The 26436-nt window shown below is 47.3% G+C and overlaps 1 protein-coding gene across 14 annotated transcripts in view; it reads right to left on the reverse strand.

Annotated features, from left to right (window-relative positions):
• The window catches only part of Tns3 (tensin 3), a 232534-nt gene that overhangs the window by 25181 nt on the left and 180917 nt on the right, over positions 1–26436 (reverse strand). For all 14 annotated transcript variants that reach the window (XM_087583884.1, XM_087583894.1, NM_001170459.2 and 11 more), the window contains 3 exon segments: positions 24527–24687; positions 23401–23518; positions 23233–23313 (listed from right to left, as the gene is read on the reverse strand). In XM_087583884.1, coding sequence (XP_087440010.1) covers positions 23233–23313; positions 23401–23518; positions 24527–24687 — 360 coding nt within the window.

Below are 26436 nucleotides of genomic sequence, written 5' to 3' on the forward strand. Positions count from 1 at the left end.
AGTGAAGCCTGGAGTTTGGGTTACTTTCATGATTTCTCCTGTGTATAAAATATGCAGGGTATTGCACAAAATAGAAACCCCACTGAGCTGGGGGGGGGTTGAGGGGGCCCTCATGCTGGAATCTTACACAAGGAACTTGTACGAGCTGTAATCGAGCAGAAGATCCTCTGCACAGGTTTCTAGAAATTCACTCACGAGAAGAGCGGATGGTATAATGGTCACTGTTCTTTAACCCCAACATGAGGGTCACAGTGATATGTTGGTGAACTGTCACCAGCCAGGATGGTGAACAGATCGCTCCAGGGTCTCAGGTCTATTTCCTCTGCACCTAAAACCAACCTAAAAATGACCTGATACAGTGACAGAAGCCATAAGGAAGAGAGTGACCTCTACAATTTGTGGAATCTCCATCTCTACTGTTCCTCACATAGTGGCAAGGACAATGAGGGCACTCCGTTGCCCTGAACAATGTCCTTTAGAGAAAGGGACATACAGGTACCACAGAAGGGGCAGCAGGTTTTTAAAGCAACTACTCAGGAGGGCCTACAGGGTAGACCCAGGCCTTCTAAACTCTACCTTCCTGAGGTATGCAGCCCTCCCTTCTTACAATGGGTTTCTATGGCAGGGAGAAGTCAGAAGGCAGAATGCCCAGATACCATTTAGTTGCTGGGAATCTTCTTAATGTGTCCTGTTGTCTCTAATGCACAGGATACACTCACATTTACCCTCTGCTGCTCAAGGGCAGAGAAAGGTGTAGAGGGGATAAGACTGTTTGGAATTCCGAGCTTATCCCACTTTCTGAGTATTGCTCCAAGCCTGTGTGTGCGTATCCTTGGTGCCCTGTGGTTTTGGGGCACAGAGACCTCTGTCTAGCATCCCTTCCAAGCCAGGCCGGAACTGGGGGGCATAGCTGGGCCTCTTGGGATCTCAAGAATGCCTGGACTCTCCTCACTGTTCCCACTTCCTCCACTTCCGTCGCCAGGACAAGGGTGAGAAAGGGTCTCTGGCATTCTTCCACATGGTCTATTTTTATGCTGTCTTCCAAAAGCTGCTACAGGAGTGCTCTGTGGGAAGATGGACAAGAGTCGCTCTGTACTGGCTACCACTGACTTGTCAGTTAAGAAGAATCTGTGGTTATGGGCAGGACCACTGTTGGCCTGGAAGTCTGGGCAGTAGCAATATTATCTCCATCCATCCACCTACCACCTACCCTCCCGAACATGTTTCTATCTACCCACACTCATGTATCCATCCATCCATCTATCCAGGCATCCACCCATGCATCCATTTCTGTCTTCTTACCTCCTTACTAGTCAGACCCCAGTTAAATAAGCAATCTCCCTTGCTATCACTTGAGAGTTCTGGCCATGGTAGCATCAGCATATCTCGCTGGCACAGCACATGGGATACTGTATACATTGCCCCAGAGCTCTTCTTCCTCATAATCGTATCAACTGAAGTTATAATAGACAGTTTCTGGAGTTTGTTTAGATAAACACTTAAAAATTCTATTTCTAGAAGGCGAAACTTTTTCTGGGAGGTTTGATAGTAGTGAAATTTTAAAATATGTCCTTAGCTTACATTTCTGCTCTCTAAAAAGAAAAGGCTATTAAAGGCAGCATTTTGAAAGCAAGGAAAAAACGGGCAGGCAGTCATATATCATGAGAGTTAATCAGTGGAAGCCCCAGACACTGGAAGATCAGCACTCGTTTCTCGATGAGAGTCTTAAGCACTGAATCTAAAGTTCTGTAGACGGTATACAAACATACACAAAGCCATATGAACAGGAAGGCGCATGCTTTCTTCTCGCCAAGGTGCTTCTTGGTAACTTCTGAGGTCTATGTTCACAGTGAATCAATTCTGTGCTCTGGAGGCCGGAGGTATCCTAGTCATTGCTAGAGTTTTATTATTATTATTGTAGTAGTAGTAGTAGTAGTAGTAGTAGTAGTAGTAGTAGTAGTAGTAGCAGCAGCAGCAGCAGCAGCAGCATTAATAGTAGTAGTAGTTGTCGCTGTTGTTGTTATTTTAAACAGGGTCTCAGGTAACCCAGGATGGTCTCAGATTTATATGTAGTCAAGGCTGGCCCTGAACTCTGGTTCCCCTGGCTTCCACTTTCCAAATTCTGAGACTACAGGCATGTGATATCACACTCAGCTTGTAATTCCCATCTGCCAACAGCTGGATCACCCTTCTGGGATGTTTTCATCCCAATAGGAATCCATCCTTCAGAAGAATCATGCCAGCCTTCCCTTTAGCCAGTAACAGGAGGCAGAAACCATGAAAAAAATGGTTCGCTGCACGCAGGGCCCGTGGTTTCCTTCTCCTTGGAGACGATCCACTTAGTCAAGAGATCTCAATAGAAACTGGGAAGCAAACACCCTGTCCTGCTCGCTCGGTGCTGTGAACAGAATCCCAATGTCTCATCAAAGAATGCCTCAAAGCAGCCTGTATCCTGGGATACAGTATGCACGGACAGCAGCTCTGGAGGTCCCCAGCAGCTCTCAAGAGATGAGCATCCTGGAAACCGGCTGTGGTCTGAGTTCTTAAGAGAACAAACACTTCCTGCTTGCTAGACTTTCAGGAAAGATAGATGGAGGGGTGCCTTGTGGAGGGAAGACTGGGCTACCTGGAGTAGCATACACTACTGCAAGGCAAGCCAGCACAGAACTCAGAGAATGGGAGTGTGGGTAGGAAACTAAGGTCAGAGACAAGCTCCATTTGCTTGGTGACAAAATCCTTGCAAAGATCTGAGGCCAGGCCCCCAGGATGCTCAGCCACATCCTACTGTTATATTTAACTGTGATAAAACAGACATGGGTCACGCTCATAGTCACCTCTGACAATGTCAGCAGCCTGAAGTACAACTTCATCGCTGCTGAACCCTATCAACCATCTGTCTCCAAAACTTGCTTTTCTGAACTAAAATTCTGTCCTCTATTAGCCAACTCTCTTTGCCCCCCTCCCCCCATCTCCTGGCAACTCTGCTCTTCTTTCTGCCCTTATAAATTCTCCTCTTTCACAGACCGTGTAAGTAAATCACTTAGCATTTGTCCTTTAGTGACTGGTCATTTCACTTAGCATAAAGTCCCTGTCTTTCATGAATGCAGGTGGTGGCTTGTGCCAGAAGGGGCCTCCCTGGCTCAGGCTCAACACCGACCCAGTGTGTGCAATCCCTGTGTCTCCTGTCCATCACTGCTGCAAGGACATGCGAGCTAGGACTCCTTTCGTAATCCTTTAGCCAGCTTGGATGGGCACTGCTCACTACGTGACAGATGTTGGCTGTTCCTAGGCTGGAATCACCCAGTGGGAATAGAGGCAAATAATTATAAACGAAGATAAGGTAGTCAGGCTGTAGCGAGGTAGTCAGCAGGACCAGCCAAAACTTACTGATGGGGTGATGAAAATATCAAGCTCTGGTTGTTCCAAATCTCAACCTCCTGAAGAACTCTAGCTCTGTAATCAGGTCTACACACAAGCAGACCCTTGTATCTGTGGGTAGCATCCCCAAAGAATCCAGTTTTCCTTTAGAAATGGGACACCTGGAGGATGCTGGGCCTTGTTTCAATCCTACTCAGGCCAAGAACCATCAGTCAGTTCAAGAGGGCTTCATGCAGAGTGCACAGAGTCAGGCCCCGGTACAAACACTTTCTCCTCTAATGAGTACATCATGGTAATTCTGCATTATGCTCGGACTCAAGGTGCAGAGACACCATGCCTGTGATTTATGTCTGATGCCTCTGATTGGGACTTCAGAACCTGATGTGCGGTGTAAGTTTATAGTAGTCATAAACCCACGCACATTCGCACATGCACACGCCCGGCGCACAAAATACCCAGGACCACAGGAAGTTTGCAGAAGGCTTCTTGCATCCTTCCTGAAACCAGAACATCACTGCACAGATTCCCAGGCAAGCCCCTAACTAGGCAAGGGTACCTCTGCCCAGAACTTCTGGTACTGCGAACTACAGGGTACACAGTATCAAGAGGTACCCAGTACCTTGAGACCTCAGCTTTGGTCAAACCTTCTTAACCAAAAGGTATGTTCTTACTCTGGGACAGACCACAGTGGATGGAATTTGGCTGCAATAACACCTGACACCTATCACATCTCCCCTGTCTTTCACAGAATACCAACTTACTATTAATCTCGGTCTGTGTGGCGCTCAATGGGCCGCCTAGACTTTAAACAACTGACACATGCTCACACTAGTACCTTTCCCATCTAATGACTGCACCGTGAAGAGCTTTGCTGTGTTCAAAACACAGGCTCCGGGACAGTGGCTACTGGCTGAGACCTGGGGCCTTAGCAGCTGTACCTGGAGGGAAATCGCATTCTTCCTCTCACTGATTCCTGGACTTCCGCCCTTCACTTCAGGAAAACCCTTGTCCTTCCTGCTCTGTGCAAAGCTCCGTGGGTTAGAATTCTGGTATCTGATGAACTCAGGGTCTTAGCTCAGTCTATGATAACAAATTACACCGACTGATTTCCCACTGCTTTGGATCCCAGAGATCCGCGATCCAGAGGTCAGCAGCTTATCCAGTGCCCTCTACTGTTCTCACAGGTGATATCTTCTCCCCTTTGCCTCTGTTCTCTCTCGCGGCTATGTCCTAATCTCCTCTATGATAAGCACCACAGTCACACTGGACTAGGCTTTACCTCAGGGGACTCACTTCCTAATTCAGTCAAGTCTGAGGTCAGGCTAGGGCATCTACAAAGTCCTGACACAGGAATAAGATTTTGGGGAAATGGAGCCTTACTTGATGGCAGCGGGATGGATGAGAGTTTCTGTCAGAGTTCTTGGGGATGAAATATAGGAAGGACACGCAGTGTGTATACAGCACGATAAGGCTGTAACCACCTTCTATGGCAGTGGCTCTCAACCTTCCTAACGTTGCAACCCTTTAAATAATATGCATTGCTTCTTCCTAACTGTAATTTTGCTAGTTATGGATCCCAGTATAAATACCCAGGTTTTCCAATGATCTTATGTGACCCCTGTGAAAGGGTTGTTTTCAACCCCCTGCCCCTAAAGAGGTCACAACCCACAGGTTAAGAGTCACTGTTCTAAGGGTTAGTCATAAGGAGGATGCAGGAGGGTAGCAGGGTGCTGTGCACTGCACAGAGGCTGCTTCTGAATTGTTTCTTCCACAGCTTACAAGATGGAGATTACGAACAGGCTGAGACACAACTCCAGAGTGGTCAACCCTGCCCCAAATCCAGTGTCCCATGAAGCCCTGCGCCAGCCAAATGGGTAAGGAAGACCCAGCTCACATTGTCTCTCTTCTCATCTGACTCTCCCCGCTTCTTGGCCTGTGAGATGCTGAAAAGGATAGGGCCCTAAGTGGGCAATGGTACCTCTGCCCAGAACTTCAGACACTTGTGAGCTGTAGGACACACAGCAGGAGCCTTTCGGACCACAGCCAGTAACTGTGGTTTATGTGTTTCTCTCATAGGTTTTCATTTCGGTTATTTCTAATTTCACTCTCCATGCCAACTGACCCCAGTGTCAACTCAACCCTCAGCTTTGGTGCTGCCATTTTGGCTCTGGCTGGCTCTCCTTTTCCGAGAGCAGTACCTGGCAAGCATACGCACAGTGCCGCTGGCATCGGGGCTGAGGGCACTGCCCAACCAGATCCTTAGCCAAATCCAAACCTCAAAACATGGCCAGGACACAAGCATTGCCCAGATGCTGACAGGCTGTGCTGGCACTTGGCTGGACTTCCAATAACGTTTCAAGCACATTAAAATTGCTCCAAAAGGTAACAACTAATCGAAAGGTTGATTTACAGCAAGCTGCATTTCCTGTCATGGAGGACTCCTTTTCTGAGAAGGGCATCCTCTGACGGAAGCCTCTGTGCCTGCCTCTGTAGAAGCGAGCTCACGGTAGTGAGTTCAAGACTCCGAATGCAGAGCGTTGTGCTTTGAGTGCAAGGTGACACGGCAGAAAGGAATGGCCTGCTTCACTATATACTGTCCTCTTCCAGGACAGTCAGCTGAACATCATAGTGGCTGGGAAATGTTTACTCACTGTCCAGCCAGCAGGTCAAGAAGATGACTGACTAGAGAAGACTCTGGGACATCCACCCATGTCTAGTGACAACATCCTTTGGGCATTTCCTGAATTCTCAGTGCTCCTTCGTCATGACAGACCCAGGGGGTTCCAGCATAACGGAGGGTACTAGAACATTTAACACTGGCCAAAACTAGCGCTCAGGCCGAGGATGTTGATATTTTATATGATCTTGAAACACAGAATGGAGTAACCGGCAACAGCAACATTGAATACAATGGAGACTTATGTAAGTTTGGGAGAGAAAATGAAGTAAAAAATTAGCTGTAAAATGGAAACGACAACCCCCCCCCCCAGGTAGAATACTACGAGGAAGGGGAGGGAAAGCAGAAATGGCTGCTAGTTCAGCTGTGACCAACACAGGATTGACTGGGCTGAGGAGAAATGTTCTAAATAAGTGGGTAGAATATCTATCATGTACTGTGTCCGAGCTAGGACTGAAGAACCCACACAGACAGGAATTCTGGGCCCAGGGAGGAATGAGCCCCACACTCTCCAGGGGGTACACCCTTCAGTGCTCTACGCTCTCTGTCTTTGTCCAGAGTCTCCACCCCCACCACTCTGCTGATGATGCTGAATCTCCCAGGCGGCCTAGCATGCAGCTACAGCACGCACTGTGACCTCATCAGCAGGGCCAAGGAGCAGGATTAAGCCCCTACTCCGCCAGAGGTCACCTAGTCAGGGCTCCCAATTCACTGAGTATCTGTCCCTAGTCCAAGGGCTGCAGTCTCTGTGCAGCCCACCTACGTCACAGCTCCCTGTGCCCTTCCTTAGCCTCCTGTGTCCAACCCAAGCTACCCAATCACATCAGCACCACAGCCTGAAATCTGCGTGTCCGCCCCACTAGCACATCTGGGTTTTCTCTTCTCACCCAGGGTGAAGGTTTACTCACAAGCCACACGTGTACCTTGGGTGTGTTTTTAAAAGACAGCCCAAACTAACAAGGCCAGAAAGGAGACTCTTCCAAAGTGATCTGACACTCTTCAGAAAGGAGAACCATCGCACGCTTTGATTTGAAAGTGAGGGACTGAGAGAGAATTCTCGGGTCACTCCAAGTGGCGAAACATCAACGTTGAGAGCCACAGTAAGTCATGGACCTCAGAAGCAGCTCTAAGACACTTCTATGGAGAGATACACTCAACACATTATCCGAAACCTAATGATCTCCATCTGCAGTGTTTCAGAAATTATGTCAAGGTAAGAAAAAGGAGACAAAGAGAGAAAAGGGGGAACAGATTTCCCACAACAGACTGCAGAAATAATTAAGGAAGTCCTTGGCTCCTCTGGAGTCGATGTTTCTGTGTGGTACCAGGAGCAGGACTTTTTGCATTTTGAACAGGAACCTTTTCAGATCTAGATAAATATTCTTTCATTCCCCACCGGCCAGCATCAACCATCCCATCTTAAATAGAGGGTTACTGTTTGCTGGAGTTTGGAAGTGAAGTGTCCTCCAGAGGTCCATGTATCTCAGTGTTAGAGGTCGGTACCCGGTGTGAAGCACCAGGGGGTGGGGGGGGGGACTTTTAAGGGGTGGAGCCTAGTGGGAATTCTACAGGCCACTAACAGAGTGGGCTTCAAGGGATTGAAGACATCCATCCCTTCCTTTTCCTCTCCCTCCTTCATCTTCTGGACATGAAGGTTTTACTCTGTCATGTGACAAACTATCCCAGCACAGGACCAAAAGCAAAAGAGGCAACACCTGACTGTGGACCAGAACCTTCCAACACCGTGAACCAGAATAAGCCAACGTTGGCTGAGGTCTCTACCTCGTGAAAGTCCTACCCCCTGACAGTTATACATTGATAACTAACGGTCTTTACTCTTTAAAGTTAGAATTATGAAGTTTTACCCACAGTGATGATGATGATGACAACGACGACGATGATGACAATGACGATGACGACGACGATGATGATGATGATAGGAATATAGACAAACTCAGAAGACTCATCACCATTATAACATACCTATGTATAAGCAAGACCTTTGTTTCCATTTATTTATAGCTTTTAAATGTTTCTTAATAAGCTTTGAAAATGTTCCCTTTTATGAACAATGTCATTACAAACCTGAGTGACTTACTACTCTGGGGTCTTTTTATGGCCACTAAGATATTATCAACTTGTCTCTCAGTCCAGGTCTAACACAGGCTATAAAGGTGACAGAGACCTTGATAACGCTAGAGAACCTACCAGATATCAGAGTGGATTAGGGCCATGGGGGAAACTACAGGCCCTCCTACAAAGACTTACTGTGAAGTAGGATGGGTGGCTCTCTGGGCAACATGGCTCCTTTCCTAGAATGTACACAGGAGAGACTGTGTATGGTTCTATGATTAGATCTAGTCTTTTATAGACTCCCTTCTCTCTCTCTTACTTCCTTATTACTTTGAGGAAGCTCCATAGAACATTCTGAAAGTTTTTCCAGCCACATCCAGTCCCCCAAGGAAGCTGGCCATCCTACTATTCCCCGTGATCTTTTAGACATGCTTAACCAGGCACTCCCCTTTTCCTGAGGCCATCACCCAAAGCTGTGTGTCACACTGGTCCTTAGTGGCAGTCCTGAAGGTGAACCAGTTTTTGAATTCACAGGTTATAGTCTGTAAAGTGTCCTCCTGAGCCTTCGTTTCTCCCTGCGACCTGTGGTTCTTGTACCTTTAAGTCCTAAGCTGGGCCCAGAATGAACGGTAGAGAAGCACGGGACAGAGTACTCTCTATAGCCCCGGATGGAGAGCTGCTCTCAGAGGTGCTGAGGCAGCTGTCTGTCCGGCTTCCATGTATCACTGGCACCTCCCAGCCTGACCTGCTTCCCTTCCGCGGCGGCCATATGGCTTTGGTTGTTCTTTCTGAATTAAAGACAAGAAGTGGGGTGGGAGAGATAGAGGAAGGAAGGAACCAGGAGCGCAACAGTGGAGCGCAACTGCCCTCCATGTCAGGTACTCACAAAGAACTGGGAGTGACCACAGTCCCCACCCTCACCTCAACTCACTTTCTCAGTCCTTCAGGGCAGGGCTGAGCAAGCAGTAAGCATAGAACTGCACGCTGGCAGCCGCCACCCACCTCACTTTCTGAGAAATCCTGATACCGCTTCACACACATGATTTCCACACAACGTAGGAGACTGAGAGAAGCAGCCGAGTCAGGCTTAGCACCTTCTGTGCATGCGCCAGGCACACTGCTAAGACACAGGCCGTCACGATGTCACCTAACCCTCCAACATGTGTATGGGAATACACATGTAAGTCCTCTCCTAGCGACCAGGGGACAGATCCTTATGTGGTGAGGTATACAGAAGCTGGCTCACAGGAAGACAACAGGAACCTTGCCTGCCATCGGCATCATCAAGGTCTCTCATTCTGCAGCCCACCGATGGGCCTGCCTCCCTCCATGGAAAGGACAAGGAACCTGTCGCACAGGTTTGCTCTGAGCAAAGGGAAGCTGCTTGGTTTTCAGGGAGTGATTTATAGCCCGGTTGCTGTGCTCAGAAAGCCACCAAAGAACCTAGAAGGGACCTCCCCACCCCCTCCCCAGCACACCTAGGCTGATGGTTAACGTGAGCTCTCTGTGGATACAGATGGGGATACTTTCCGTCTCACCTAAGATGGGAAACATTTCCACCCGAGGCAGCCAATTTTGCATTTACTGACATACATATGGGATTTGTGGGAAATGACGGTTTTATGCGGATTTCATTAAAAGGACAGGAAGCTTTTGAAAAGACATTTTCTTCTATTTGACTTAAAATGTCTCTGGCTCTTAGAAGGGGCAACACGTAAAACTTACAACCAGGAAGTTTTACAACACATAAAACTTACAAGCACTGGGCAGACCCTCACCTGCCTGGGCTTGTCTTGGGGCTTGTGCAAGGAGGGCTTTCTCTGAAGAGTATGGAGCCTTCTCCTCTCTTCCTTAATCTGCCCCGTGATGTGAGCTAGAACACACAGCCTTGTATCCATAACAGGCCCAGGACAGACAGATATTTCAGGAGACCACATCATTTCTCTCTAGCTGCTTACAGCCCTGAACTTCTCCTACCCCACATGTGGGGGAGGCAACCCCAGCCCTATCCCAGGAGGGAAAGATGGCTAAGGTACCAGTCGCCCCTGACTGCAGAAGCTCTGATGGTAATCTGAGCAGATTAGTCCAGTAAATGCCTGTTTTGTTTCATTGTTCGTGGATTTGTTTAGAAATGCTACCTCTGACGGCTCCAAGCAAAGGGGGGGAACAAGCGAGCACCTCATTAAAAACCCAGCATCTGTTCTACAGCCTGCCTGCCTCTTTAGTGAAAACGACTGCCCTCTGAGGAAGCTGTGCAGGGAGCAAGCTCTTGAGGGCTATGGGCTGGGCCGTGACAGAGAGAATGGGGCAGGCCCACGATCATTAGTTTGAGCAGAAGAATGCACAGAAAGCTGCACATATGTAAACCAGCCTTTTGTTCATCCCAAAGAAGCTTGTCTCCCCTGAAGGAGCAGCCCGGCTGCCTCAAGTGGGGTGGGTATCTCGTCCCTAAGTCTGGGGACTTGAGAAGTATCACTAAGTGATAAGGGAACTCGGAGCAGAAAACTGTCTTGCCGTCTTTCCATGCCTCGCTTCATCTAGGTGTCCAGGCCACTGGCACACTGGGTCTGTCTCCTCCTCCTCCCTACTCCCACCACTACCCTCCCCCACATCCCAGATCAGGTTTCAGCAACTGGATGTGCCCAAAGGAACCAGAGCTCAGAGTCACCGGGAACACAGAATTAGCTCCCGGAGAAGCCACAAGGCCAGCTGTGGGCTTACCTGGGCACCTGGGGTCCGGTCAGTCCATGGAAGGGCCTAGAATGTGCGAGCCTAAAGAAAGGCACTCTGCAGGGTCTGTCCCCAGCAGCCCCGGGTGGTGAGTCCGGCCCAGCGGCGTCCCCCACCCACCCCTGGGAGGGCTCAGTATTCTGCCAGTCCCCGGGGAGTCAGGGTGAGAGGCGGGGCTGCCACCTCCAAAGAGGCCCATTCAGAGGGCAGCGGGAGAGTAGGTCGCAGGAAAGAATCCCCGGATTGTAGGGCGGCCGCGGGCTGCTGCGGGCCGTCTGCCCAGTCAGTGCCTCCAGACTTGGCCCCGCCTGCTCTCCGCTGCAGTTCGCTTCCTCTCCATTCCGCTTCCCTTCTTCCTCCTCCCCCTACTTCAAGCTCTAAAAACCTCCCGGCCAAAACCCACCACAACTTAATACCACACGGAGACCGAGGACATCCAGCGGAGGCAGGGGGCAGGACAAACAGCCACGCCCCACACCTGCCCTACTCAGCAACCTGAGGAGGCAGGAGGAAAGGTCGACAGGATCACCTCAGCCCCACACAAGGCAGCTGGGAGACTTCAGCTACAGAACCAACTCCTTGCTATCTGCTCAAACTGCAGATTTCCCTCCTGGCTGTAGTAGGAGCCAACAAAAACGGATCTGGAACCAGCCTGTTTCACTGGGCTGGTAAGCTTTTTACTAACTTGTTCTAGAAAGTGTCTACACCTAGATCCCCTTCTTTCTCCTACTTTCTTCATGTGCTTATTTTACCCCCATCTGAAAGGGCCCCCAAACCATCTATCGAACTCCTATACAACCTTCAAAACCGCTTACAAACAACACCACCTCTTTTTAGTTTGGGGCATTTTCTTGTACATCAAATAGGATACACAGTCTATTACTCAAGCACTAAAACCAGCTGTAACACAGACTGCACAGCAGCCCTCCAGGTTTTAACACGAGCTGAAGGCAACAGAGTGGACATTTGTTTTATCTGATCGATCAGTAAAGGCAGTCTCATGCACTCTGCAAATGTTAGCTAGAACGTTCTCCCCGAACTTCTCTTTAAGAACTTTCTCATGTTCCTCAAGAGGTGTTTCCTTACCAGCATGTGCCAGGGTTGACTTTATTTCATTATCACTGGCCTCTGCACAGGGGTAAGTTCCCCCCCCCCCCACTGCTTGCTGACCATCTTGCTAAATCTAAGCCTGCCCAACCCCGCAGGTCCCAACAGCAACTTAACAAGGAGAGGCCCCTAAGCCCAGGCCCAGTCAGGCCACGTGTCTAGGGCACAGTCAGGAAGACCCCTGAGAAGACACTTCCTCCCTGTTGTTTATGTGCCTGAAAAACAGCGGCTCCTGCTATCTGAAATGCCTGGCCCCAACCCAACAGGATCAGCAGCGGGCTGGGGGAGGTGGGTGTACCAGCCTTTCCGGGCTATGATTTCTATCAGAAGAAGATGGCAGGTCCAACTTCTCTGTGCGTCCCACCTACCCACAGGCCAGAGGACTGGGGTGAACCCACAGAGATAGGCAAGGAAGGAGGATGGTGAACATAGTGCATCTGTGACAGTGTCAAAGCCATGACCCGAGCAGCTCTGAGTGGGACTCTCCTCTCTCTCTCTCTCTCTCTCTCTCTCTCTCTCTCTCTCTCTCTCTCTCTCTCTCTCTCTCTCCTCAGCTGCAGTTTTAGGGGCTGAGACGACTCTAGAGATCAGGCTCAGTACCAGGACAAGAGATAGCCACTCTGAACCAGTCAGGATGCCCATGGGAGGGCAGTAAGACCACAGCAGAGCACAAAAACCAGAGTTCTTGATGGGACCAGAGCCCCAGGGATGCGCTCGGCCAGCCTTTACCTCTGCCAGTGGGATGCTGGCCCCGTGACCCCCGCAGCCTTGCTCCACGCACTCTGGGCTCAGGCTCACCCTGGAGCTGATGCACTGGTCTCTAGACTGGAAAGCCTTGACTTTAATTCTATTCAATATCTCAAAACAAAACAAAACAAAACAAGAAGAAAACCCAACCTTTTGTTTTTCACTGGTAAAGACGAATCCGTGATCTTAAGCTCATCTTACTTAAAGACTTAAAGCCTCAGCCTGATGTAGCACAGGCTGGCCTCCAACCCAAGATCCTCCCACTTCAGCCTCCTGAGTGCTGGTAATACAGCACTCCTGGTGCAGCTAGAAGGCTCAGGCCCTGGCTAGAACTGTGTAGACGGACACACCCCTAGAAAAAGAAACTAGGTACTTTGTGTGTAAGTTGTGAGTTTCTTTGCAACCTGCCTGACAGCCCTGGGAAACATAAGAGGGCATCACTGACGTAATCTGCAGGTCCTACCTGTAGCTACAGGTACTGCCCCCCAAAACAGAGCCAAGTGGACCCCCAAACCACCAAAATAACCACCAACACAGCCAACAACCCCAAGTCACTCCAACGCCCTCTTCCTGTTTGTCTGAGAAACCACCGTCCGCAGGTGAACAGACCCAAAGAGAATGATCCCCGACAATTCTGCAGAGAAAAACTTTAAACACACCTCCCCAAATCTATGTGTCTGCCACCTCAGGGTCACCCAATTTCATACCCTTCCAAGAAAACTGAAGTCCCAACAGCTGGTGACACTGACTTTCTACCATTGTGCTACGCTGAAATCCGAGGAACACCAGATTTACCCACAATGCCCCTTGGAACACTTTTCCCCACAAAGACCTGCCTGTATGCTTCTGTAAATGTGCCCGTGGGTCCCTCACTCACCACAGGTTCAGGCATAGCAGTGCACACTTCCCGTGCTGCACTCCCACAGTGATACACTCCTTAGTGCAAGTGTCACCGGGAGAATTTGCCGATAGGACCATCCATATGCTGTGCACTATACGTCTGTATAGAGTGGTCCTCTTGAGACCCTCAGTTCTATGTATAGACGAAAACCATGATGATTTGAAAATGGTGCCTGGACTACGCAGGAATGGACTTCCTGCTCTGACATCCATCCCTAGATGATACGATCTATATGGGAGGATCTGTGAAAAGGGTGGACAAACCCACGTTGCCATGCTCAGCCCACCCTGAGAATGGTACCCACAGGGTTCCTAGAGCCAGCACCCAAAGTCCTAAAGGAAAGGTGCACATACTGTCATGGTATCTAAACAAAGGCTGAGCAACTTAACTGTGCTGAAACGGTCATCGCCCTCTTCTGAGACAGCACCCTGATCTGAGAGGGTACCAGGTAACTCAGTAGGCCCCAGCTGACGGATGGCAGGGAGCAAACGAAATGTTCACATCTTCATAGCTCTTAGCAATTCCGTTCATGTGCCCCTCACAATTCAGATCTCACACACACCAAGCACAATGGGGCACCCTGGCCATGAATCCCTGGGGGCGGGGGCAGTGGCAGCAGACTCCAGAAGATTATACCACCCTGACGCCTAAGACTGTATGACATGACACTTGGAGAGTAGCCTTGGCCTGGTGGACTGGAGGAGACAAGCACATGACTGACTTGCCCAATGAGACGTTGCCACAACTTTCCTCTGCTTATCCCGCATACTGTCCTCCAAGCTGTCTGTGCTTAGGCACCTATCAGGTTCAGTGCCCCCCACACTCACACTCACCCCTACACCTACACCCACACTCACCCCCACACCCACACCCACACCCAGCTGTGGCCAAGTCTGCAATGGATTTTAGGTTCCATACCTGCCACAGGCTGGGGCTCCAATCCAATTCTCTAGTCTTAAGCCCAGAGCATGCTCTAGATAGCCAGGTAGGCTCTAGAAATGCATTTTGAAAGACAAATTTTGAGGACACTCTCACAGATAGAAGATGAAATAGACTCTCCTTTCTAAGAAAAGGCCCCTGATACCACACGCGGTGTTAACATTCTTAGTCTTTTGTTGAACAGATGTTTTAAGAGGTTATGCAACGTTTGTGCTAGATCACAGACAGCAGGGCCTCTGTCACCATAGCTCAGAGTCACCCTCCAGGCTGAGAATCATGATCAGAGCAAACATTCTGTGGGCAACATGTCCAAATAGCCCTCACGTGCCCTCTTCCAGGACAGCCCAGAGGCCAGGACGATGCAATGAGCTGATTAAGTAGGGTCAGAGAGCGGAAGATCTCCCGGACCCACTACCAAGCGACCCCGCTCAGTCTGTAGGGTTCGCAGCTCATCGGATGCTTCCCGTTGGCCTGCCGGGTAGATGAGGTGCCAGACGAGGGACGCCAGCAGCCTGTGTGTTCCCCACTGCATTCCACACAAAGCAAATTCATGTTCTCATCGAAAGAGACTCCCAGCAGGACATTCACGGGGCAGGGCTGGACTCCGACCTCCATGAACCCATCCCTGATGTTTACTTTTAAATATATTTATAAGCAGTCCGGTGTTTTGTTTTTTTTTTCCTTTCACATTCTTCAACTGGGGTGGAGAGACGGAAGTCTGCTGTGAATTTACTAATGCCCATTCACTGCAGAGGCTCACCCTTCCCGGGATTCATTCCTTGGCACAAACTGGAATGCTGAGTGGATCGCAGGCATTTGTACAGAAAGTACTCTCGTCCTATAACCAGACGCTCATAGGCTATGTGCACCTAGTTATAAATACATAGATCAGGTGCGTTTGCTTTTTTAAGTTCAGTAGATTCAAAGCCACCAATGTCTGCCATAAACCTCACCTGCATTTACCTAGAGCATGTGCTTCTTTCTGTTCTGTGAAAATTCTCACGACAAATTCATAAAAACTCAGAGAAGTAGCTGGGTATAAAAGGGAAGGCTGGCTGGGACATTTTATAACATGTCAAGCTCCCCGTGATGCTAACTTTGAAAATTATATATTTATTTTTTTGTTGTTTATCTTTGGGGTTATAGTATAATTATTACTTCAGTCCCCTCTTCCCTTTCCTTCCCTTTCCTCGATCCAAACTCTCCCCAATTTTTCCTTTACTTTCAGTGCATGTGCATGTGTGTGTGTGTGTGTGTGTGTGTGTGTGTGTGTATGTGTGTGTGTGCGTGTGTGTGTATGTGTTGCCTGCATGTACGCCTGTGCACCACTGTGTGTAGTGGCAGTGGCGACCACAGGAGTGTGATCCCAGGAACTGGAGCTGCAGACAGTTGAGGGCCACCATGTGGGTGCTGGGTTATCTAGACGAGCAGCTAGTGTTCCTAACTACTAAGCCATCTCTCTAGTCCAACCACTTTTCTAAGCAAAAATAAAACACTACTTCCAAGTAAGGCCAGTTAAGAGTCCCTAGCCTTCTCTCTGCCTTTCTGCCCCCCTTCCCAAATACTCCTGGACCCTGCTTTTCTTCCCCCTCCACAAACAACACCCATTCCTGCCCTCTGAATCCTGCCAAACCCAAATCCCCTCTTCTGAAGTGTGATGGAGTCCTGGGCACCACTGTGTGCAGCGGCAGGGGAGACCACAAGAGCGTGATCTGTTCCTATGCCCTATGAACCCAGGAAACTAATGAATGGGCCAACCCCCAACCCCTCACAAAGCCTTGGCTCGCAGTAGAGACACCAGCCCCCACATCACTATGCTGAACTCTAGATAGAAACTGCAACATTGCAGAAGCATTCCCTTGAGGGAAACAGGCATTAGCCATTAAGGAGGCCCAAAGTCCTTAAATGTTCTCTAAACAACAGTTGTAAAAAAAAAAAAAAAAAAAAGAAAGAAAGAAAAATCTGTTATGTGACAAGAATGTTCTGGAACTACAGAGGGATAATGGTGTAAGACATTGCAAATGTAATAAGCGACTGAACTTTCACTTCTAAGTGGCTGTGTTATGTGAATTTTGCCAAATTAAAATAAAAGGGATATTTTAGAACAATTTCGAAGGTAAGTTATGTCAGGAACATGGCTTTTCTCATGAAACACTTCACCGTGGGTTTTTATTGTATTTTGGAAATACCAACGCTAAGTCATCTAAGAAATGGCAGAATGTTTTGTATCTTATGCTTCATAATTTTTTCTCTTACCTATATAAAGGTTGAGATTAAGCTATGTTTCCTTGGATTCTCTATAAAGGCATTTCTTTCTAAAAGACATCTGGAATCCTAAGACATTTATGGGTTCCAGTACGATCACTTTTGCTTCTGGGGTATGATTTGGCCAGAGTGACAGTGTACAACAGACAGATGCACCCCAAAATGTTCAAGGTCTCATATCAGTCAAGCAAGGATGCTCAAAGGCCCCGGGACACTTGCTCAGATGCTGGCCCTGGCTTCTACAGCTGCTCTGCTGTCTCCTGTGCCCGTCCACCAGCCTTCATGTTATCCCAAGCTCCTTGGAGAAGTCAGCAGCAGCTTTCTTTGTGTGTCAGTCCTGAAATAGATCCGCACTTGCCTGGACTGGATCCTTCTACGAAAGCCAAAAGGGCCCTGGATGAGGAGAGCAAACTTCCTTGGCCGAGAAAGGCCCAAGGAGCTTCTCTTTCCCCACAAGTCATGTTCTGCTCCACTATGAATATGCCCCCTACCTATCAGTCACATGTCAGAAGATCAACACCAGTGTCAGGGGATCTCAGAAGTAAAGGCCAAGGCAGATGGACTCTCCTCATGAAAGTGAGCTGGGAAGATGGCTCAGTGGTTAGGAGCACTGACCGCTCGTCCAGAGGTCCTGGGTTCAAATCCCAGCAACCACATAGTAGCTCGCAACCATCTGTGATGGGATCTGATGCCCTCTTCTGGTGTGGCTTCTGAAGACAGCCACAGTGTACTTATATATAATAAATAAATCTTTAAAAAAAAAAAGTATTGAGGATTCAGGACAAACTTTACCGAAGTAAGGGAGAGAGGGGGGGAGGGGGGAGGGAGGGGGAGGGGGGAGGGAGGGGGAGGGGGGAGGGAGAGGGAGAGGGAGAGGGAGAGGGGGGGGAGAGGGAGAGGGAGAGGGAGAGGGAGGGAGAGAGAGAGAGAGAGAGAGAGAGAGAGAGAGAGAGAGAGAGAGAGAGAGATCTCAGGCATAGGTTCCTTATCCTGGACATGACAGCAGGAGCTATCCATGAAGACATTTCTCCTAGACCCCTAATCTTAGCCTTCCCAGTCTCCTGAACTGAGAGCCAAATTTCTATTCATTATAAACTTCCTGGGCCACAGCAGTCTGTAAGAAGCAGAAGCTAGGCTAAAACTCTCCATGCTGTTGACAACAGTTACGGTCACCTGTCTTCCACTATCTATGACATGGACCTTCCTCTGCTCTTCGTGTAAGTGCTCATGGGAACTGTATGTGGTAGGACAGGAGCCATCCGACGATACCTTTCTCAGCAGCCAAGTCTTCCATGTTCACCAAAGACGGAACAGGAAACTACTTCATTGAGAAATGTAGTGCCCATCTTGGAATTTTATTAAGATGATTTTTTTGTTATCCCTTAGTGCTGGCCAAGTTTTATGAAGTCTTATCTCTGAGAATTTTATGAGGCTGTTTGACAAGTAGTTAGATCAATTACTTTTCAGTGACATAAAACATTCTTAAATGACCATTCCAGGAAAACTGTTCCTCCTAACACAGTAGAATAAAAATCTGTAATGCAGAGTTAGCTACCCTTGTAAACAGGCAAGTTAGACTTAAGGTATCACTGTATTTCACTAGTTTTTCTCAGGACGCTATCTATGGTTTGAGGATTGGAAAGGGTAAGGTTATCCACCTGTCACAATTGATCACCAATTACTTACATCTTCTTACATTGGGTATTGATGCCATGAATTGGGGAAGTAATCGTCGGAATGATAAAGCAGGCAATGGTATAATTCAGCCTTGAGGTTTCATTACACTTAAAGTCATCTAATAGAACACTTGATATTTTTAATGTGAGTTAAAGGCTTTCTCCCTAAGCTATTGCTGATGGCAGAATTGATGGAAAAGAAAAATATCTCACTTTATAACTTCTATAATTCTCTTTCCTTTGGGTGTATTTCAGTGCAAAGCACTTCTGTAGGTGGCTGCACAAATGGTTCTTTAATTTCCTTTTTAGAAACACAAGATACACATCTATATTTTAACTTGAAAATGAAATGGCAACAGTACTCACTCATAGGTAATTGTTTTATGAAGGATTCCTTTCTGCACTTTGAATGCAAATTGAGAGAAACTTTCAAAACTTTTTCTTTTAAGAAACTTTTTTTAAAAAATATAGTCAGGATTGGTAGACTGTACTGCGGGGACTAATGGCTGAATTTTACGGGAGATGAAGTCAACAGCTAAATGACTCACCTTGACGCTCTGGGCTCAGTTTGATATTCTGCTTTACCTAGGCACATTTTGAGATAGAAATTTTGTTTATATCTTATTTATTTACTTCTCTTTATTCCGATGTCTTTGGATATCGACTTAAATGTCTCAAATGACAATAGACTTTTCTAACAGAATCATACCTGGTTTCACTGGTGTATACCTGTATTATATTATATTATATTATATTATATTATATTATATTATATTATAATAATGTTCTTAGTAATACTTATAAAACACTGACAAATGGCTTATTGCTCTAGATCAGAAATGTCTATTTAAACAAGAAAAGCCAGAATATATATTTTTTTATTTTAAACATAAAGTATGATTTGAACAGAAAATTCAAATTATTTGGATTTTGAAATTGTTCATACTTTAGTGGTGGAACACTTGAGTAGTATGAGTGACATCCTGTATTCAGTCACCAGTAACACACACACACACACACACACACACACACACACACCACACCACACACCACACACCACACCTACTGCATTATTTGGCTTTATTTGCAAGGTTAGAAAATTAAACCGGTTAAGTCATTAAGAAGTACGTGTGCATGTGAGAAGGAGTGTGTACTTATTCATCCCACTTGTTCAGTATTTTACTAATGTTGAAAAATTATTTGTGATTCCCAGGAAGCCCCACCCTCTCAGAAAAGAAAGGGAGGGAGGAGGAACTCTTTGAGGACAGCGATCAGGATGTTAAAATGAATGAATGAATGAATGAATGAATGAATGAATGAATGAATGAATAAATAAATAAATAAATAAATAAATGGAGAAAAATATAAACCAATAAAATAAAAACATCAGCTCAAAAAGCAAAAAACAAAAAACAAAAAAACAACCCACCACCCTCCCCCCAAAAAAATGTGGATTAAGGTTCAGGTGACCCCTTCCCAGAATTTCTAAAAGTGTATTAAAAATACATTTTAAAAAACTTTTTTTTGCTGTTGATAATTATTTTTGTTTACAAAAGTTAAAAACAAGATTTATCGGATGAATTAAGCAGAGTCTTTAAAGCAGATTTTGTACAAATTGAAATGATGGTCTTATGTTTTTGACTGTTGTAAGGAATTTCCCTGGATCCACCTGCTTTCAGTCAATACCATCTACGTCCTCCTCAGTTTCCCTATTCTTCCCCTTTTGTCCCAGGTACCCGGCTTTTCATGCTGCTCTTACTAATTCCCACATCACACACAGGTCACAGAGTAGTGATGCATCAAAATATTCTCTTACTATGAAGTTGCCTTTTTAATTACAGCAAAGCAGTAATAAACGTCAGCCCAGGAAAGAGAAATATTAAGCATACAAGGTTTGAATGTTTATAAAGAAACATTAAATAATGCTTACATATGACCTAACCTAAAAAAGGTCTCTGAAATACCACAAACATTTTCATTCCCTGGGAGATAATAAAAGAAAGAAACAGAGTCAGAGGGGGGGGGGGGGGGACACGAGAGTAAAGATGATTCTATGCAAGAAAATTGTGGCTTTTAAATATTCCGTTTCATTGGCCCAAATTAATAAATGAGAGAGATACTTTCTGTTAAAACTACTTATCTTGAAAGTTTTTTCAAGTTAGGATTAATGAAAGGATTAATACAGGCACATTTGCTATTTTATTGCTTAAGACATATTTAGCTATGTTACTCTCTCTCTTTCTCTCTCTCTCTCTCTCTCTCTCTCTCTCTCTCTCTCTCTCTGTGTGTGTGTGTGTGTTTGTGTGTGTGCAGCATGCACATGTGCACAGGAGCCCACAGAGCTCAGAAGAAGGGATCATTTTTCCTGGAACTGTGGTCATCGGTGTTTGTGAACCACCACGTGGGTTCTGGGAAAAGAACATAGTCTTCTTCAAGAGCACTCAGTTCTCTTAAGCTGTGACCCACCTCTCTAGCTCCTCTCAATTGGCTTCTCTGATTTCTTCGATGACTAGCAGCCCCCAAGGATGCTGTGGCTTGCTTTCTGTGTACTGTTTAACTGTCTGCAGGAGGCTGGCTTGTTTCTGGGTTGGCTGGGTACAGAGTGCTTATGGCATGGAGCTGGCGCTAGGGAGATCTGACTCAGGAACTGCGTGGTTAAACTAAGTGTTTGAGGACCTGAGAGACTCGGAAATATGTGAGCCCTGAGCATAGGGGAGGGCTGCCTTCAGAGCCATCCATTCTTGTCTTTAGCAATATCTTTAGCTTAATGATCCCACTTCTGAGATTCAACCACACTCACTGGGTATCTGATTAAACCCTCTTATCTCTCAGCTTTAATGTCTAAGCTCCAGGTCTTCATCTTCCTTAAGCAGGAATCCAGTTAGACTACTTCAGCAAGAGCCCCACACCTGAGTCTCCTTCAGTAATTTTCCACCCACTCAGACCCTCCTAGTCCACTCTGCACTGTGCTGAGAAAAACCCAGCCTCAGTGGCTAGTCACTACGCCATTCATCAAATGAGCACTTTGTGGCTGCAGTGGCCACTGCTAATCACCAAGACTCTTGCTCCACTGAAGGCAGAGAGCATCCATGGCTCTACCAGAGCAGACCCTGATAGAGAAGACCTGTACTGAGACTCTGTGTTCCACTTAAAGCCTGGAAACAGACACAGAAGATAGCTGACATCTTCAATGATGAACAAGACAAGGGGACATTCTGCTTGTTTAAGTTTGAGAAGCTAGACCAAGTCAGAATGGTCAAGGTCACTACAACAAGACCCACAGAGTCAACTATCCTGGGACCTTGGGGGGTCAGAGAACTTGGACCACAATCAGGGAGCACGAAGGAGCTGGACCTAGATGCCCTATACATTTGTAGCAAATGGGCAGCTTGGTTCCTGTAACACATGGAAGGACTTGGTCTCCATTCCCTGACATAGGGTCCCTGATACCCCCCCTTACTTGGACTCCCTGGTTGGACCTCAATTGGAGAGGATGTACCAGACCCACTGGGACTAGATGCCCCAGGGTGGAGTGGGACCCAAGGGGGACTCCCCTTCTCTGAGGAGAAGAGGAGAGGGCAATGGAGGGAGGGAATCTGTGGGAGTGGGACGGGGAGGGGAGGAGGGAGGGCGCTGTGATCCAGATGTAAACTGAATTAAAAAATAAATTAAAGAAAAAAAGTTTAAGAAGCTATCTAGGAGCAAAGTTAAGAGTTCAAACCCAGGGCTTGTGTTACGTAAGTCAATTTTAAAAATGACTGAGCCATATCCTGCTGACCAAAATGTAGCTTGAAGACCAAGATGCTTGGGTCCTTCCTCAAGGACAAGAGTAGCCTTTGAGGAAGAGGAGAGTGAACTCTCCCACAGAACAACATGGAAACTAGGATACTCAGTGGTCAGTCCAGGCCTCTACTCCATGAAGTGCAGACAGAATAACCTTGGGGCCAAAGTCCTCTTCTTCAAAGCCCTGCTGCTAACCAGAGACTTTCCCAGTCTAGGGAAACAGGCTATCATGAGCCAGGCACTAAGGAAGAACTGTACAGGTTACAATGTTTCTTTAGACCCCGGTGGACTGTCAAGCCTGTGGATGATGGCCAGACATGTCCGGCGTTAGAACTCAAGGACACTGAGACTGCCTGCATTTTCAAATTAAAATGATCCAAAAGAATATATGTGGGACTTCTCTCCAACCCGTCCCGAGATTCCAAGAAACGTGAGCAATTTCTACCTGGAAGAAACACTGAGAAACTCACTGGACCCTTAGTACTTAGGGACAGGAAATCAAGGTGTGCCTAGGCTAGGAGCTGGGTCACACAGGGCAGCACACAAAGATGACCATGTTGTGGGATGCATGCAGCTACGTGGGAGGGAACCCATTTACGTAGTGAAGTAGATAGCATTCCTCCTTCAAACCCCTTGCTGAATGGGGAATTGACCAGGATGCTAACTAAGCACCTATCCCAAGCTGACAGCTGGCCCTACTGAACTGAGCCTAAAATTGCCTCATATGTGAGTATCAAACTTGATTCCTAAGAATGCTGGGAGTCCTATCAGTGTCTTAACGCATCTCCTAACCAAGGCATTTATAGACGCATTCCAAGCTCTAGAGAGACATGTCCTTGCCTAAGGATTTTGAGATGTGACCCAAACGGAAATCTTTCTGCGTCAATCAGAGAGTGCTTGGTAGAAACAGCAACATTGCAAATGGTCTCACAGCTGCTATAACCAAGGAGTCTTACCTCGCCCTTTGTGTAAACTGGCTGGGATGCTCAGCTGGGGCTCAGGAGGGCTGAACGGAGGGTATCGTGGCGAAGTTTTCACTGGAGAAAACAGTACAACAAAGGATACGTTACTCCCCACCGCCTTCAAGTACCGAGTAACACCGAGATACTTTTCTCCTTTCTTACCATATGGCGTTTCTGGAGACACAGGGAATGCTGGGGTCAGACATATAGGTGACTCCTTGCTGTTTGGAATCCTACCATCGATCACATCGAGGTCAGGGGGATAGGCCGTGATCACCGTCTGAAACCAGCATAGAGGGAGAACAGAAAAATGAGGGCTCACAGAAAGGTCCCTTCCACACAGATCCGGCCCCTCGAGATGGTCTGCCAACAGAGCCCACATCTGAGAGTGGATCGGGAAGGGTGAAACTGGCATCACTACTATTCTATGGAGGAAGAAGCTCAACTATTGTCAAAGCTGGAGACGGAGAAGTGGAACCATCATCTTAATACAGGGGAGCAGCGTGGCGACAACGGCGACGGAAACGATGCAAGGGAGGTATGCATCCCACCACTGAGCACTAAAGCGTCACCAAGGACATACTACATCACTGTCACAGGGCAGTGAAAAAAACAGGAAGTCACGCAACACGAAGCAGACTTGGGGAGAGCCATCCCAGCTATCAACAACAGATGTTTGTAAGAGTGCAGACCATACGCTGTCTTTTCTTTCTGCCTATTCTAAAGGCACTGATTCAACTTGAGAATCAGGTACGGAATTGGGGTTAATTATCTGGGGAGGGTGGCCGGTTGAATTCTGATGAGAAGCCTTAAGTACCCAGGAGAGTCTTGTCTGAGGATCTCCTCAGGGTCATCACTTACGTGGAGGATTTGGCACCCCCTGTGGCAGAAGAGAAGTCAGCAATGGCTGCTGGCTGTGCTGTCCATCTGCAGAGCCCTGCGAGGGTCAGGCCCATGCTTCTGAACCCTCCCATCCCACCTGTATGTATTCCGCCCCCATTCTGCAGGTAAGAGCTTGAGGCTTCAATAGCCCAGATGATGTACCCCCTGTATAGCCATATCTGGGGATTGTGTGGCCCCCACACAGGCCTTCTGACCTGTGCTTCCAATCAGAACCCCTGTCTGTCACTTAAGAACCATTTCTATCAGACAAAGAAGTCAGTCATGGACAAAGAGGATACAGTGACTGGTGACCTTGTGCAAGGGCATAGCACAGCCATTTCCCCTAAGCACAAGGAGAGGAAAACAAGTGGAGTTGAGAGAAGGTGGGCACAGGACCAGCACATACCTCTTTGATGTCAGCAGGAGAGGAAAAGGATCCCAAGCTTGGGGCTGAGTCCGCCCCAGCCTTTCCCCATCCACACTTAGAGAAGGTCACCTGGCTCCCGGCATCATTGTCATACTGCCCGATGCTCAGTTTCCGAAGCCGTCCCCCGACGGGGTCATCACCTGAGGAGCCAATAAGGAGAAAACAAATGGGTATGATGCTTACAGCAGAGTGTAGAGACCACTGATAAAACCCATCTGAAACTATCCACAGACAACGTCATTAGTCAGCCTCTCAAGATAGGCAGGAGAACGCTATCGGCAGGCTATGGGATGCTCAGAGACAAGCCAGAGCCCTCCATCCAGAAAAGGCAAAGCCAGGTGCCAGAACTCAGCCCTCAGTGCTGGGACAGGAGACTACGGCTAAGCTAAGTTCAGACAGATCCAGCTAAGATCCAGCCCCAGGCCTGTTATGGGAAGGTTAGCACCTGCAGTGAGCCAGGCATGTGGATCTGCCATGATAAATTGAGTCTTCACGGGGAGGAGGGGGACCTCAAACCAGATACTAAGAACGAACATTTAATACCTCAATGCCAAAAACTCCACAGGCATTTTACTCCTGACCCAGAGGCTCCTGGTCCCTGCTCTTAGCCAAACCCGATCATTTTGTTTGGAGAGTAAAATTTGTCTTGGCTAGCCTGTTAGCTTTTTAAACTTCTTCCAGGGAATTCTTAAAATTGGGCAATAGGGGGAAACCTGCAGCAGCCTTCAAAGGTGATAACCTCTCAAGTCACAAGGCAGTCTTTCATAACAAACTAGGATTTGCTGGCAGTCTAGGCTTGAGCTAAAAACACAGAATCCCTACAAGCCTTGGTGAGCCTTGATGGTTCACACAAGGGCACCAAGATTCATTCTCAGGAAGACAGGCTTCTGGGTCCTGGGAACAGAGGTCTGACACAGCGGGACTATACCAAGGTCTAGTGAGGGAAAAGTCCTTAGAGGACAGCAGCAGTCTTAGTAAGAGCCGATGGCAAAGAAGCCAGGGTACGATGTACCCACGGTGAGTGCTGGCCAAGCTGGCCCTTTCCAAATTAAAGGCCCATAATCCCTTGATCACAGTGTGAGCAGCAGACCAGTTCTGGAGCTGGGAGTTTACATTACAGAGCAAATCGGTAACCAGCCATGCATCAGTGTCAGCGGTGCAATGGCAAATGCTTTAGGACACCAAAGAAAGAAGAAAACGGTACCAAAATATTCAAAAGCCAATCTCTGGGACGTGGAATTCCAGACAGGGGCTCATATTTTCTATGGATGTCTCCATTTCTTTTAAGCTTTCAAACTACAGTTCTTTTTCTTAACTTTATCTTTTTAAAAACTGTAACATAATTATACTATCCCCTCTTTCTCATTCAAATCCATGGCCCCTTTTTCTTTAATTGCTGATACATACACATACACATTCAGTCTATGTGTATATACATACATTCTTAAATACATAAAACCTGTTTAATCTGTATGCTAACTGGCATAGATACATTTTTAGGGCTGACCATTTGTTATCTGATAACCATTTGGCATGTTCTTCCCCGGTGACTATTTCTCCTTCTTTCAGCCGCCCTCATTTGCCTGCAGTTTTCTGTATAAGGTTGAGGCCTCCTGAGCCTTGCCCATCCATGTTAACGTGTCCATTGGCATCCATTGGCATTGTCTACTGTCTAGTCGGGACATATTTAAGTAACCCTGCTGGAAAGACTTCATGGGTGTAACCTCTCTGACATTTTCAGAGGACACTATCTCTTAGCAAAGTTCCGTTTCCTTTGTATCTTTTAAAGTTTTCACTAGCAACATTTTTACTTTCTAAAGTTAAGTTCTGGATTCCCCTTGGGAGTAACAAACCTTCTGCTTTCTTTTTCTCTCTCTCTCTCCCCTCTC

This window comes from Rattus norvegicus, chromosome 14 (genome assembly GCF_021556685.1).
Source record: "Rattus norvegicus strain SHRSP/BbbUtx chromosome 14, alternate assembly SHRSP_T2T, whole genome shotgun sequence".
NCBI classification, from domain to species: domain Eukaryota; kingdom Metazoa; phylum Chordata; class Mammalia; order Rodentia; family Muridae; genus Rattus; species Rattus norvegicus.